This window comes from Myxocyprinus asiaticus, chromosome 35, assembly GCF_019703515.2.
Source record: "Myxocyprinus asiaticus isolate MX2 ecotype Aquarium Trade chromosome 35, UBuf_Myxa_2, whole genome shotgun sequence".
In the NCBI taxonomy this organism is placed as follows: domain Eukaryota; kingdom Metazoa; phylum Chordata; class Actinopteri; order Cypriniformes; family Catostomidae; genus Myxocyprinus; species Myxocyprinus asiaticus.
In genome coordinates, this window is record NC_059378.1 from 35,474,512 (window position 1) to 35,491,661 (window position 17,150).

The window sequence follows — 17,150 nt, forward strand, 5'->3', positions numbered from 1 at the left end:
TGCACATTTTCACACTCAAATTTAAAAGCTCACCATTTACACATACTGTGGACTAATTGCCAAACATTGGTCCCATTTTTCATAAACCCCCCAAATAAAATAAAAAAAAGACTCCAATTATTCATAACTAATATTGTATGTTCACAAACTTATGATGAATATAATTTTTATATATATATTTTGTTGTTGTCCTAAATTTGTAAGCAAGTAATTCTGCTTCTGACCCATCAGTTCCCCATCTCCCACCAAAAAGTCTTATTTTATTCTGCTAGATGGCAGCAAGTACAAGAAAACAATTATTTTTCCTCTATCACCTTCCATCACAAAATGCCGATCTGAAATGTAGGTGGCGCTCTAATGTATTTTAGCCCTCACAGATGTGCTTGTCCATAGACATTCAGTTTAATTTTCAGTTCATGCACCACCCCCATTGTTTCATCAATTATCTCAGCTTCTGAGAGGACTAGAAGTTAAATCTGAAAAGCAAGTCATTAGAAAGCTGAGATAATGTATAACATTTTATCATCCATAGTCAATAACATACTGTATGTTTCTGATGATTTGTTTAGCATGCTTTTCCTGCTGGGCCGCATATTTTGTTCTCGACATCTAAGGTATAACATTGGATTATTCACACAAGCAGCTTCACAGACAAGTAAAAAATGGCTAATTGTTTAGAAAACTTCCTAAGGTAAAAGCAGATAAAACATTTTTAGCTATTTGGGGCTTACAGCAGCAGTGATAAATGCATAAAAGAGACATTTGTTTTTGATGTCTTACAGAAATCATTCCTGTGTTTGAGAATGAGAGCTTTCATTTGATATATGATTTGCCTATTAAAGTGCTATTTGAAAGACTTTTATATTCATATGAATATTTGTACCATATGACCTCTAGGTGGCGCTGATTTGTGACACAAATGTTTTCAGGCCTTATTTTATTATTTTATGTAACATAAATTCAGAAGTGATGGTTATCTATGAAAAGTTTAGATTCTAAGCTTTGAAACGATACCACAAAGTATGCCTGACTTATGTATTCGGAGACTTGAACATTTTAAGCGTAAACTTTTTTCACGATATAGCACCCCTTTTTGGAGTTGAAGAGTTTAACCACTGAAATTTTAGAGACGAATTTGCAAAGTAAAATATGATAGTTCAAATATTATGTTGAATAATAAAAAATAAAAAAAAAGATGACATTTAAAAAAATATTTTGGAACTGAACATTGGAAGGTCAATATTTATTATTGAATTTTTCATGATTACATTTTGTGAAAAATGTTTTAAATTAAAATATTCACAGCTTGAATATACAACCATATGAAACTGTATCCCCAAAAATGCAAGCACTGTTAATGCTTTTATTTTTCAAGTAGTGCAATTCAGTGTGCTTTTTTGTTTCAAAAACATTTGTCATTAATATACTTCCTTACCATACAGGCTTGGAAAAACTTGAGGGTGAGTAAAGGATGACAGAATTTTCATTTTTGGGTGAACTATCTCATTAAAAAATTATACTAATGCCATGTTTAAAAAAAAAAAAAAAAGATTTCTAGCATGTAAAGTGGAGGTTAGGATATACTGTAGGTTTGGTTGTGTTGTACTTATTTAACATATTTTAACATTTTGTTTCACCAGTACTAATAAAGTCTAATACGACCCTCTAAATGCATTGTGTGTGAACAAGAATATCTATTGTAAACACTTTTTGTTTTTAAAGAAACAATTAAACAGTTCCATACCTGGCTTCCTAGGCTGGCTTGGTTTTGGTATAGGGAGAATTTGGTCTTGGCTGGGTCCTCTGATGTTGGGCTGAGAGGTTTAGGGTCTGACATGGACCGCTGAACACTCTTTATGGGCCTTGGAATAGTCTGATGTCTCTGCGGTGACTCTGCAGAGAAGGCTTTTTGTTGGGGAGTTACATGTGCCTTGTTAAGTTTCTCACTGGAGGCAAAGGTAGTCTCCAACATACGATAGGGGGACAATGGAGACACTGGAGAGTACAGCACTTGTGGAGATTTGGGTGGCTGACGGGATGGAGATTCACTCTGTTGCTTAGATTGCTGTTGGTATCCAATATCTAATGGGTCTGGCTTTCTTCTTTCAAACTTTGTTGAAGTGGCACCAACTAATTGTAAACTAGTGGAATAGGGGCTGACAGTAGTGGGAACACTCAGCTGAGGAACAACCACTCCTTGGGATTGTGCCTCTGGATCAGTTTGACAGGCCAAACTCTCTCCCTTGTGGGTTCTTTCTGGAGCAGATATGTAGTGAAGTAGTTCAACCTTTGATGTTTCAGCCATGGTGATGTGTATGGCTGGAGATATTCTGCCCAACTGGTCTGACTCAGTTTGACATGAGGAGTCATTGGTGGTCTGAATGGCAATGCTAGATACTTTGGATGCATCATTCTTATTCTCTGCACTAGATTCAGAGTGTTTGGTGTATCTTGACCGTCTGCGGCGTATTGGTTGACTGTCCCACTCACCCTGGTCCTCTTCATCTGTCTGAACGCTGCAGTCAGCTATACGTCTAGTTCTACGGCGACGAGACATGAGTTTGTCCTCTATATCTTCATCATCAGTTTGGACACTGCAATCTGCAATTCTCTTGACTGACTCATCCTCCGACCCATTTTTCAAACGGGGCATAGAGTTTTGTTTCTTCATAATCCGGCCATCTCCATTATCTTCATTATTCTTGAGGGACATCTCTGAGGCAGAGCTGGGCAAAGGCCTTGTGGACACCACTGCCTGGACCACCTGCCCATCAGCACAAGGCAAGATCTGCACACTCTGGCCCTCTTGTGGAATAATTCTACCACTCTGATCACAGATAATTGAGATCGTTTGAGGTGTAGCTCCACCAGCCTTCACACCTTGAATGGCACCTTGAGCTGTTGTAGCTGCTGCTGCAGCAGCTGCTGAAGCAGCCGCCGCCTCTGCTGCTGCTGCCACCGCTGCTGCTTCAATGGCTGCTGTTTTCTGCCTCTTCTGTTCTTCAAGCTGCTGCTGGAGCTGTTGTTGAAGGGACTGAATTTGGTCCAGCTGCATCCTCTGCTGTGCAAGCTGCTCTCTTTGCATCACCAACTGGGTTTCTCTTTCAGCCTGCTGCTGATGAATAACTTGCTGTTTGATGTTCTGTAATTCTTGAATCTCCTGCTGCATAAGCAAATGTTCTTTCTCTCTGTGCCTCTGGAGCTCTAAGCGGTCCCTTTCCAACTCCTCGTGTAGACGCAACTGACGCAGTTTCTCCAACTCAACACGTTCTCGCTCTAGCTGCAAGAGTTGCTCCTGTTGTAAGTGCAATCGTTCCTCCTCTTTTTCCTTCTCAATATTAGCAGATGTGGTAATAGTTGTACTAGCACCCATATCTGGAAAGACTCTGGTAATTGCCTGGGCCTGTTTTTGTGGCACTTTTACTATTTGGGGTTGTGTCTGAGGCTGGCATTGAGCTTGAGATTGTTCCTGACCTCTGACTAATGACTGTGGTTGAGGTTGGGACTGTGTTTGCATTTGGAGTTGTGCTGTAGTACCTTCTGCTGAAATATGAGCCAAGGGAGCCTGTTCATTTACAACTGATTGGACTGGCACTGCACTAGTCTGAGTTGGCTGTACACTTTGCATACCTAAATTTGAAACAGGTTGACCAGTTTTTGTTGATGCATTTGTTGACAAACTGGTAGGTGTTGCAGGCTTCCCCAGGTAAACTGGAGCATCCAGGGAGGTACTAGTTGGTGGCACACCTCCCAAGGAAGTGTCTGGAACTGTTGTTGAAAAACGATTTGGAGGAGGATATCTGTAAGGTCCTTGGGCAGTAAGAGGCATTCTTGGGGTGACTTGAGGCAACCTGGTGAGGCTAGCCAGAGGTACAGCAGTTACGCTGCTTGAAGGGTAAGGTCCATATACTCCTCTTAACATGGGATTAAGGACAGGGGCAGGCTGGGTGGTGATTGGCAGGGTGGAGGCTATTGGGGTGTTAATAGTAGAGTATATCATGCCATCAGCTGTCCTTACAGCAGAGGGATATAAAGATCTTAGGCTAGCTTGTCTAGCATTGATTAGATTTGTTAGTGTTTGACTGTGTACTGTGGGTCTGCCATCGGGACCATACATTAGGTTGGCTCTAATAGATGCTAGGCCTTGTTGAAGGTTAAGTCTAGCTGCAGGGCCTCCTCTCTCAACGCTGTACTGCAGAAGGTCAGGATTACTGGTGTAACGACTACCAAACTGCTCCATGGAGTTAAGAGCAGCACACATTCTGCTAATCTCTCTGGCTGTAGTGGCACTGTACTGTGCAAGGTTGGATTCTTGAAAACCACCAAGGTCACGAGAAGGATAACCATACTCTGCATTGATATTGGACATCGAACCATATCTTCGCAAAGGTAATGGCGGAGCTGAATCACCTCCTTGATGTCGTAGATCTGTATAAGATCCATACTGGGTGCCCATTCCCAAATATCCTGCTTCATAGGCTTGCTTCATAGTGCTTAAATCCACTGCTAGGTCCCCAGCATCATTCCTCTGGTAATATTGGAGACCTGAACACGCTAGATTGTTGTCTGACATTGATGGTGGAAGTCGTCCTGGAGGAGGCAAGGTAAAAGCTTTGCGCTCAACTGCTGCCCCTTGTATATTTTCTGTTTGGTAGCCATTTGTTCCAGGTTGGCTTTGCTGCCCAGGAGCTTGAGATGGCTCTGCAGATAAATGAGCCTCTGAGGGTGTTGTCTTACTTCTCTGAGCAAAAGGACCTGTACAACTACCAGCAAATGGCAACTTATATACAACATCACAACAAGCTAACTGATTCTCTTGTTTAATCTGTCCTGTAAGATCTAGGACCTCTACTGGTGGGGGAGGCTCCTCTCTTTTAACAACCTGAGTCACTGTTCCTCCTTGAGCATTATTCTCATCCAACTGCACCATCATTACTTGGGGCTTCCCTGTGGAGAGATTCATTACAGCAGGTTTATTCTTTAGTTCCAAAGCTACCCCGCCATATATGTCATGACCAAGTGTAGGGGTGGAAGATGCAGAGCATGATGACTGTGGTGGAGGTAGCGGAGAAATCTTAGGAATGGAACTGACTACTGTTTGTGTACCTCCACCTGTGCTCTGGCTTACCACCAAGTCCTTTTTCAGCAATATTGGTTGGACTTGATTAGCCAAGTTGAACCTAGCAAAAGAAGCATTTTGCTGGTGCTGCTGGAGCTGTTGCTCAAGGAGCTCTTGTTGATGCTGAAGCTTCTGTTGCTGCTTCTGAAGTTGCTGCTGTTGGATGCCTAGATTTTCCAGACATGCATCAATTTTTGGAATGGATGGATCTGCGATCAGTGGTCTGGTCTGGGTAAGACATATTGCAGATCCAACTCCTTGACCAAAGTCAACTCTATTTTGCAATGGATCTCCATAAATGACTGGTTGCTTTGGCTGTGATATGAACATTGATGCTGCCACAGTCACACTAACTGTTGTTGGTGTAGTTGTTGTCACCTGAGGTTGTGCCTGTGCATTTAGGTTCATGATAAGGGGTTGTACAGCAGTATGACAACCTTGGGGTGTTTCTCCATCAAGGGAGTACCTTCGTGTATCAGAAGCCAGAGATGTTAAATCCATACCCTGGTCTGTCATGATGATTGGGGCAGGCTTCACTGGTGCTCTAAGATCAACTATATTACTACCAGGGACAATTGTGCTTTGCTCCACAACTCTTGAGGTACCGGGGACTGTGGAGATTCTACACAAGGATATGTTTCCCACAGGAAGAAATCCACTGCTTTTGGAACCAGAAGAGGTGGCAGTGCTTACAGCCACACTAACTCGCTCTGATATCTGTGCCCTATGTTGAGGTGATGGGTGGGCTGGATATTTCTGTGGATATCTGGGCGACTTTGTTGTAGTATGATAAATTGTCTGTTGGCTGTCTTTTGTTGGTGAGGATAAAGGTGAGGTGGAGGAATTCACAGTCACTGGTTTGGTGGGTTGACTGCTGGTTCCTGATTCTAATGTAATCACCATAACAGGGGAATCTTGGGAGGACTGCTGTCTTGCAAGCCGTGGTGCTCCAGCTCTATGAGGTATCTGAGAGGTTGGAGTGGGTGCCACCGTGGAAGTAGGTACAGGGGAATGAGTGGGACTTTGTGTGGGGGAAGTAGAAGGGGATGTGGAAGGACTTGAGCCTTTGAAATATGAGAACATTTTTGATGTTAAAGAGGATGCCCCAGGATCAGGCACTTGACCCTGTGCTGTACCCTGAACACCAGGTCTTCCTTGAGACTGTGTAGGAGCAGGCTGCCTAATCTGAGACTGTGGGGTACCAGTACTGTGGCCTACTTTAGAGGTTTGGGTGCTCATTCTAACTTGACTTTGTTGTGAATGACTCCCATGCACCCTTTGTGTCCCTCGTCCTGCAGGGTCATTTCCAGAGAATGTGACCGGAGCTGAGATCTGGGTAGGACTTGTACCTGGACTCAAAGAAGTTGTTCCAGAATCTAAATGTTGTTTACTGTCTGACTTAAGGACTTTTTCCTGTTGTCCTTGTCTTCCTTGTGTCTGTTGCTGCTGCTTTTGCATCAACTCTGCTTTCCGCATCATTTCCTCATAAACCTCTTCAGCACTTTTTAATGATTTATCTGCTGCAGAGGGTGAGACAGCAGAGGTTTTCTCTGTTGGTGAGTACAAAGACATAAATGTAGGTAGATTATATTCACTGCCAGACTTGTAAAGCTTTGAACCCATTTCAAAACCTTCTGCCTCTGAATCCATGGAGGGAGAGTATTCTGAGCAGGACGATCTATGAAGCTCTTCCATTTCAGCCGCTTGTCTAAGCTCCTCTGTTGGGGATGCATCTTCAATTGGTGAGAGGTTACTTGGAGGCGTCTTTGACCTCTCTCTGCGTCTCTGGGCCCTCAGTTCCTCTTTGTCCCTTTTAGTTTTTCTGGCTGTGCTGCGAATCCTTTGCTGCTCCAGGTCTCTCATTTTTTCTTGCTCTCGCAGAAGTTCTTCCTCTTCTCGCAATTCATCTTCCTCTGAGGAGTCCTCAATGGTGGGCAATAGTGGGCCATGCGATCGATGCCTTGCTTTCCTTTGCTGCTTTGCCTCCTCAAGCCTTTGTCTTCTGCTAGGACTGCTATCACTGTCATCTTCCATTGATGACACAGAGGTTGGAGAGGTGCCAGAATTATAACTCGGTGTGGTTGCTGGGAGGGTTGAAGAGTATTCCCCCCTTGATCTTTCTTCTGGTGACCCAGTGAGGCTTTCCATCTCAAGCTCAGGCTCCCTGAGGTCATGATCTGTGCTGAGTTCCATGTCACGATTGTAGCTATTTGTATTATTCAGCTCTATAGTTTTAAATCGTCTCAGACCACCTTGTGAGGCCATCATGTCATCTGCTTCACCTGTCTTGTATGAGCTATCAGTGCTTTTAGCGTCTTCCTCAAAACTGCTAGATTGCTGTGTGAGGTGACGTCTCTCTTTTCCAAGATCTCCACTGTGTTTATGGCTCTTTTTTGTCTTTAAGTGGCCCTCAACCTCTGCCATATCTTCCTCATCTGCACTCATCTCCAGAATCTGTCTCCTCATGAACTCTTCATCTGTTAAGTCTTTCTGTGATTTTTTCTGTCTGGTTGGTAATGGAGAAAGGCCACTTTCACTGCTGTCTTCCACATAGTCATGTCTTAATTTACAGCTGAGATCATCTGATGCTTCCTCATCGGACTCAAATTCCTGATCATTTGATATAGTGAGAGATCGAGGTCTCTTCTGTTCTGCAGTGTCCTTTCCATCACGATGCTGGTCAGTTCCTGTATGTGACTCCAACAAAGGTCGCATTGAGCTTTCTAATTTTGTTAGCTCAGATGGACTTGGAGGGCTGCGTTGGTCTGAGATTCCCCTCTCATTTAGCTTCACAGAGTCCTCTTGGATCAATCCAGTAATCTCGCTCTGGGAGCTGGATATCCCATCTGAGGAGTAGCCTGTATCACTCAGGCTCTGCGTGCTCGACTTGTTGGAATCCTGTAAAAAGAGATTGTATTACGTCATGTCTCATATGATCAACAAACATTTTAATTACACTAACAGATGTAAAAAAATAAATAAAAAAAAGAACAACTCATTAAAAAGTTATAAAGCACCATTTACAAAATGTACAAATAGCACAGTACTTAAGACAAGCATGCAAAACTTAGAGATGATGAGGCCAAAAGTGAATATAAATCCTGATGACATTTTTGATTAATAGATATGTTGTTATTATTAATACGGGTCAATGTAGTAAATAAAAAGGCATGCACCTATTAACAATGATGATGTTGGAAATGCTTATTTTGTTCAAATTTTTTGTTACATTAAATAGTTACAACGGACTGTTTGGTGACATCAGTTCTTTGTAATGGGTAATGTACTTTATAAATGAAGTTGATTCATCACTGTGCACTTGTAAACATCAAACACTGGAAATAGTGATTACAGTATGTTAGCAACTGAGATTGTTAAATTTAAACTGGCTTTAAGTACAGATAACATTGGCTAAATTATTTGAAATATAACATTCCCATCATAGAATGTTAACATGATTTGTTATGAAAGACAAAGACAGTGGTGATGAGGACACAGAGGGTCACTCACATCATCTTGTTTAGATTTCTGCATGCCACTACTTTTCTTCTCATCTTTTTTATCCGGTGTTCCTTTTTTAGTCGATGCTTTGACGTCCCCCTCTTTTTCTGTTTTGGACATAGCTTGTTTCTTGTTAATGCTTTGTTTTTGCGTCTCAGCCTTAGTTCCAGGAAACTGTTGTGAGGGGCCCTTGGACTGTGGTGCCCCTTGTTTTACCAGAGAGAAAGGACTACTTACTTGGGCACCAGGTGGCTTTTGCTGCTGAGGACCGGTAGGTCTCAGCGTAGCTTGCTGACTGGGTCCTCTCTGCTGCAGTTGATTGGCTGGGCATGGTAGTCGCGGAGATCCAACGGATGGTGGCACAGAAGGAGGAATATCCCCTAAGCTCCCTGACACCGCTCTCTGAGTCTGGCATGTCAAACACAGCCATTCTTTCTTCTGAAAATGAAAAGCAAACATGTAATATGTATCATGAAATGATGAATTGAGATCAGTCATACAGTATAAAGTGATAAATTTGACACAAGGTGAAAAAGTCAATAGTCAGATTACATGTGATTTATCCCATCGTGTGCCCTCATTGGCATGCTCTCTCTCTCTCTCTCTGCCTTTGTCACACTACGATTGAAATTCAAAAGGGATTTGGTCAAGCCGAGCAAGCAAGCATAATTGGGTTTTGGCCAAGACCATTTCTCAAAGGCCTCGCTGCCTCTCTTCAAAGCCATTGTGTTTAACATAGACAATTATGTAGTCCTGTAAGAAATGCAAGCTTGAAAATGACTCAGCCCAGAGCAGGAGTCTTCTCTGCATTCAAAACTGTAAATCATTGAATTTGGCCAATTTAGGACAGTAATAATGTAATTAAATATGATCATTAAAAAAGCATTTGGTTTTAGAGTTTGGATAAAGAGCTCCAAAAAATACAACAGTTGTATGAACTATCTGACTGTAAAGTAGACAACATAACCTAAAATAGTTATCCATATGGACTCAAAAATTCTTATACAAAGGTACAGACACTAGATAATATATAATATATATAAATTATATAAATTGAAGTCTAAAGACATTTGACTACATAAACTCTGAGAGCAATATGCAAAATACAGAAGATAATTATAGGCAGAGATAATAAGATATCATAAAACAATTAAACCCAATTGTATGTATAGTATATGCACTATAGTATATATACAGTATACTGTATATTATATATAGTAACTAAGGAAAATGTTTCAAAATGCTTCTTTATGTCTACACTCTTAACGAATGCCAAAACAATGGAGATATAGATAGAAGATTAAGTCTGCATGTAGTTTAGTTGAGTCCCTTGAGTACTGTAATTAAACAACAATAGTTCTTCAAGCTTTAAATATAAAACAGCACATTTCCAATGTGTTGTGTCCCTCTGCCTCCTCTCAAATTTTCTTTGTCAGACTATAAACGTGCCTTACATACTCCCACATTATACGTGACGGAGGGCTGCAGACATGGTAGTGTTGAATTGTTTGCTTTACAAGTTTTTATTTTCTTCAAACTGGCAGAGGTTGACTCAGGCTGATAAACAAGCATTATACCCCATAGTTTTCTATTCTGTTATGTCCAACTCTGAGAGACTAATACACTGATGCAACGGTTTATACATCTCTGGCACACACAAGCATACACAATCACAACTTGCAGATCAGTATCAGATATTCCTCAGTGATGCAAATGTGGTAAAAAAAAGGAATGCATGGAGAAACACTTATTTTCTTTAAAACATGATGTACTAGATTTTAACATTTTTGAGGGAAATGTGAGTGGTGTTTCAGGTGCAAAAACTTGCCAGTGATACTATGGTGTTGTTGCCGGGGCATTGCTATACATTTGTTTAAGATGTTTTGAGTGGTTGTTGGCACATTGTTATGCAGTTTCTAGGGTGTTCTAGGTGGTTGCAAGAGTGTTGTACAGTTGGTGGTTCCTTCTCTATGATACTTTGGTCAGCCACACCATAAATATAAGCAATAATAGTGAAGCTTGCCTTAGCAATTCCAACTATTCATTTTTTTCTTACATTTATCCAAAGCAATTTACAGTTCATTCAAGGTCTGCATTTTATCATTTGGTGTGTTCTCTGGGGATCGAACCCATGACCTTTGTCACGCTCTGCCAGTTGTGCTAAAGGAAGTAAATATAACATAATAAGGTAATGTCATAAAAAGTATTAAAAAAATATGAATTGAACTGAACTGCTGGATAGAAAAGGAAGCTTTTTGTGGTGAATAACCAAGAGCTCTGTTTTTAACAAAATTCAGGCTAAATGTACGTGATGGTTTTGCTTGGCTGCCGGAGCGGTTCAGGATGGATTCTGTGGAGAGGCTGAGGAAGGGAAGGTTTTGCCATGTGAGACAGATGCCTTTTCTTTTTGATTTTAAGTCAGCTGTATCAAATGTATATATCGGTACATCCCTAGAACAGAGTAATTCAAATATATAGCACACCAGTATAATATACAGGTGCATCTCAATAAATTAGAATGTCGTGGAAAAGTTCATTTATTTCAGTAATTCAACTCAAATTGTGAAACTCGTGTATTAAATAAATTCAGTGCACACAGACTGAAGTAGTTTAAGTCTTTGGTTCTTTTAATTGTGATGATTTTGGCTCACATTTAACAAAAACCCACCAATTCACTATCTCAAAAAATTAGAATACATCATAAGACCAATAAAAAAAACATTTTTAGTGAATTGTTGGCCTTCTGGAAAGTATGTTCATTTACTGTATATGTACTCAATACTTGGTAGGGGCTCCTTTTGCTTTAATTACTGCCTCAATTCGGCATGGCATGGAGGTGATCAGTTTGTGGTACTGCTGAGGTGGTATGGAAGCCCAGGTTTCTTTGACAGTGGCCTTCAGCTCATCTGCATTTTTTGGTCTCTTGTTTCTCATTTTCCTCTTGACAATACCCCGTAGATTCTCTATGGGGTTCAGGTCTGGTGAGTTTGCTGGCCAGTCAAGCACACCAACACCATGGTCATTTAACCAACTTTTGGTGCTTTTGGCAGTGTGGGCAGGTGCCAAATCCTGCTGGAAAATGAAATCAGCATCTTTAAAAAGCTGGTCAGCAGAAGGAAGCATGAAGTGCTCCAAAATTTCTTGGTAAATGGGTGCAGTGACTTTGGTTTTCAAAAAACACAATGGACCAACACCAGCAGATGACATTGCACCCCAAATCATCACAGACTGTGGAAACTTAACACTGGACTTCAAGCAACTTGGGCTATGAGCTTCTCCACCCTTCCTCCAGAATCTAGGACCTTGGTTTCCAAATGAAATACAAAACTTGCTCTCATCTGAAAGAGGACTTTGGACCACTGGGCAACAGTCCAGTTCTTCTTCTCCTTAGCCCAGGTAAGACGCCTCTGACATTGTCTGTGGTTCAGGAGTGGCTTAACAAGAGGAATACGACAACTGTAGCCAAATTCCTTGACATGTCTGTGTGTGGTGGCTCTTGATGCCTTGACCCCAGCCTCAGTCCATTCCTTGTGAAGTTCACCCAAATTCTTGAATCGATTTTGCTTGACAATCCTCATAAGGCTGCGGTTCTCTCGGTTGGTTGTGCATCTTTTTCTTCCACACTTTTTCCTTCCACTCAACTTTCTGTTAACATGCTTGGATACAGCACTCTGTGAACAGCCAGCTTCTTTGGCAATGAATGTTTGTGGCTTACCCTCCTTGTGAAGGGTGTCAATGATTGTCTTCTGGACAACTGTCAGATCAGCAGTCTTCCCCATGATTGTGTAGCCTAGTGAACCAAACTGAGAGACCATTTTGAAGGCTCAGGAAACCTTTGCAGGTGTTTTGAGTTGATTAGCTGATTGGCATGTCACCATATTCTAATTTTTTGAGATAGTGAATTGGTGGGTTTTTGTTAAATGTGAGCCAAAATCATCACAATTAAAAGAACCAAAGACTTAAACTACTTCAGTCTGTGTGCATTGAATTTATTTAATACACGAGTTTCACAATTTGAGTTGAATTACTGAAATAAATGAACTTTTCCACGACATTCTAATTTATTGAGATGCACCTGTACATGTATCTTTCATAGGAAATGAGATTTATGGGGTCTAAGCCCATGACAGTTGATTTGTATGATAATAAAATATTCAAGACAGCTAGCAAACTACACCGCTGTGAGCAACAATAAATGTTTGCTCACTTTATGTTGTTAATCCACAGGACCTGAATTTTCTAATTGCATACCTGTGTCACTGTCTTTGCATCTGTGATTTTCGCACCACAGTTTTCTGTGTCTTTAATTGGTATCAAACATGACTGGTGACTGGTTTGCTTTATGGTATAAACTTTGCACTCAATAGATGGCAAATAAGCTAATGACATCATAGGACTATTTTTCCCCACACACATTTGATGCTAATAATCACTGCATGCCTCAGAAAGTGTGGCTAAATTAAAGGTTAAGGCCTTTGCACACCAGGGACGTGCTAATGTTAAACGAATCAACAATGAATGGCCCTTTGACATTAAAAGCATAGCGATTGATCGCCGTTAGCACAGTCACGCAATTACTAATCGACAAGCAATTTTACCCCGGTACGGTAGGTGGAACAAAGCACGTTTCAGCTTGTCTGCCCTTCACCCATCATGGATGAGAACTACCATGGAATCACAATACGAAAGACAAGCAAGCAAGTTCTCTAGCAAGCTGATCGAAAAAATTAAATGCACCTCCCTACAAGCAGGAGCAGCAATAACGAGTGTTTTTGATCTGCTCAACGAGGAAGAAAACATTTGAGAAACTTTCACAAACTATTGCAATTCACCTGCTGGACAGAGTGCACTGCAAGTCACAGCAATAGATTTAATAATATTAATTACACTGCCAATCAAGGCTGTAGCTAGTGGGGTGAAAGTTGGTAACGATTCTAGGGGGCCCAAAAGTCCAGCGGGGCTCATGACAAATTCAAAACTGTATTATTTTAATAGGTAAGGGGCCCAGGACAATATATAGTCCAGGGGCCCAGAATTACTTCTACAGTCCTGCTGCCAATATTAGTTACACTGCCAAGTCCTGGGGCCAGATTCACAAAAATGTTCTTAAGAAAAAAATAAATAAAGTTCTTAGGATATATTATAATTTAAGTTAGTAAGAAGTGCAATTCATAAAAAAGTCTTAAGTTCTCAAATCCATCCATCCATCCATCTTCTGAAGCCGCTTGTCCTATGTAGGGTCGCGGGTAGTGCTGAAGCCTATCCCAGCTGTCTCGGACCGAAGGCAGGGAAACACCCTGGACAGGTGGCTAGTCCATCACAGGGCAAGTTCTCAAATATTTTCTTAAAAACATAATAATACACAATCTTTTTTTTCCTTAGGAATAAAATGAAAGACATTGTGGCCTACTTTGACATTGTCTGATTATACTAGCCTGCTCATGAGTGGGTGGGAGAGGGTGGAGGAGGACACCCTCAGCTTTCTAATGATATAATTATTATGTTTCTGTGGAGTCTAAAGATCGAGGGGAGAGAGAGCACTTTGCAGTGCATCTGTTTGAATTGACTAGCATGATTGGTCACCACAATAAGAAGCTTCAAAACAACGTTTGTCTTAAGAAAAAAGAAAAGAACTTTCTTAAGATTAATTTTTTTTCAGGAATACAAAATATTCTTACATTTTTTCTTAAATTAGAAATTAAGAAGATAATTGTGGTTGAGAAGAACGTTTCGTAAATCCAGCCCAATAAAAAACATTCAAAATGTTCTTAAGACAAATGATAAGAAGTTCGTTAGAATGTTTCCAAGTGCAATTCTTTAAAAATGCTTAAGAAATTCTCAAATATTTTCTGAAGAATAAAATGACAGACTTTGAAATTAGGTGCGTGTTCGACTTCATCTCGATTTACCGATCGCCAAGATTTGTCGGTTGCAGTCGGGGGAGCTGAACAGAGAGCCGTCAAACTTTGCCCTTTCCGTCATGTGCTGAACCTACACCAGTCACAGAAGATCACACAATGTTTGTTTTCTTTATTGCACATGAAGTGGAATTCAGATAGAAAGAGGTTTGAATTGTACATATAATAAACCTAAACATTATTCATTTGAAAAAGTTATGGGCTGCTTAATACAGTGCCTGCTGTAAGTCCAATAAAAGCCTATATTATTTTCATACCAATAAAGGAGCCAATATTTTTAATAATTTCAAATGTTTTCTGAATATAAATGATATTATCATGACAAACATAATAACATGATATAAACATGATGTACTGTTATAAAAACACAGATTTGTGAGAGTTTTCACCGAACTGGAGGTGTCAGAATAAACACCTTGGTAATGGCATACTACCATACTACTCTTATTTCTGCCATAGACTGACATAGCAGAAGTAGTATGAGTAGTCTGTGAAGTATGCCATTGCAGCCCGTGAAAAACCCATCACCTTTGTCACGTTGTGAGTTTGGCCAGTCGCGTATAAGCTGTGTCGTCATTCAGAGCTCGAGCAGCTGCTATGGATAGACTACAGTGGCAGTCGCTCTTGCAGTATTTTGATGGCATACAGCAAATGCAGGTGATGCAGCAGTGGTGCCATCTCAAGTCTGACAAAATTTCTAACCGACATGCACTGCTTCAAGTCCGGTGCCGATCGGTCGCATCGCTGCATAAAGTCGAAAACACCTATTGTCTGATCATATTAGCCTGCTCATGAGGTTGCTTGTCAAGTGGCACCTATAACTTTTCTCAGTGCTGTTCAGGAGGCACCAATCAGTCATGTGTGATTACTGCATAGATATTTTTTTAAAAATAATTTTCTGGAGATAACACGGGCTGATTTCCATACGTATCTTAGGTACAGTCCTTGAAATTAATAGATTTAAACACTTTTTGCATACAAATCTTTCCTGTGCAAGTCAAAAAAGCTTCCTAAGTTTTGCATGCAGCCCAATTATTGGAGGTTTCTGCTTTTGCGGCTGGTATGCTCCCTCTTGAGGAAGACACCTTTAAATTTGAATGACTGTGCCAGATAGGGGATGGATTGGAGGTGCAAGATTTTTAGATACTAGTATACAGTAACTGTGCAGAGAACTGATTTCTATTCCAAATTAAGAATATTAATGGTGGTCCAACCCGGTCTCATGAAAATTCGTACATAATTTACAAGTTGGCTGTTTCATATGGTCTTGCACGATATTGTTCGCATAAACTCGTACGACTTCATCACATGCAAATTCCCGGATGTCTAATGTGGAAGCGTGAGTTCTGCGCACGAGGCGTTAAGGACATACTTATTAATATTATGCCCTTACCTAAACACTTTATCTAAACTTAATCAATCAGTAGAGTGTGAAAACATGATAGGAAGCAGTTGTGTATGACAGAAGGAAGTAATTGTCGTGTATTAGATGGAAACGATGTCCAGCGACATCATTGGCTGTAGTGAAAGTTATAGGAATTCAAACAAGTGCAGTCGCACTCTCGCTCCATTCACTCCCATTCAAATGCATCCGAATGCAGCAGACTGGAAATGCAAGCTCATGCGAAGAAATTTCGTACTACGCTGTGTACCAAAGTTCAAGCTTGGTGAACTCTGAACCGTGAATTCATACATCAAGAGGATGCGTTACCAATAGAAGAACGAAATGTCACATGCTGAACTCTTGGCTCAATTCAATGCATAAATATTTTAAAGCTATGTGTTTTTATTGCTGCTGGAAAGTGAGTAGAGAGTATATATTAACATTTTATTATAACATTTTTCATTATTTGTGAAGTGTTATTTACTAACACCAGTAGCTCTCCTGCGTGACATCATATCATGGTCCTTTGCATTGTCTCAAAAGCCTAGTGTGACTGCCCCTTTAGATGCATGTGAAAGTATCATGCAAGCAGCTCATCAAAATCAGTCGGTCTAGGTCAGCGCAAGAAAGTTTACATTTTTAACTTTTTTATATTTTCTACACACAATGTATAGCGTACATTTAGCCAATACATGTTTTATTTTGCACATTGAAGAAGAACTTAAAGGTAGATATGAGAAGCATGTTTTGTATATAAAATATACAATAAAATCAGGCCTTCGTGATCGAAATAGTAATTAGTTGTAAACCTAAAGCCAACTTTGTTCAGAATGCCTACTTTTCCAGTTAAAATATAACTACATATAAGATTCAGGATAAAAGATTATGTAGGAGTGAGGGGAGTTGGACAGCAAAAAAATGTAAAGTGTTGTCAATGCTCCATTCTCCCCACATCTTGTCCCTTGGATATCATTGTTTTCTCGATGTATATCAATATGGATGTAATGTATATTTGACACATTAATCTGAGGTTTATGACATCGCATACTACTGTTGCATAATCCATCAAGTTTATCGCATAATGCATTTTTTCCTTCATATCATGCAGCCCTAGTGGTCAGTTCTAAACCTGCTTATTCTTCAGAAATAATAAAAAAATAGGCTAATATTTAATGTGGTATGGCAGAAAAACAGGAAATTATACTTGTTATATGAGTAAATAATGTTA

General features: G+C 40.4%; 1 protein-coding gene across 1 annotated transcript in view; it reads right to left on the reverse strand.

Moving 5' to 3' along the window:
- Positions 1-17,150, reverse strand: part of LOC127426405 (protein bassoon-like) — a 126,975-nt gene that overhangs the window by 27,906 nt on the left and 81,919 nt on the right. Inside the window, exons 3-4 of the mRNA XM_051673187.1 lie at positions 8,858-9,058; positions 1,745-8,017 (exon numbers count right to left, since the gene is read on the reverse strand). Of these exons, the coding sequence (XP_051529147.1) occupies positions 1,745-8,017; positions 8,858-9,058 (6,474 nt within the window). The remainder of the gene's footprint in view (positions 1-1,744; positions 8,018-8,857; positions 9,059-17,150) is intronic.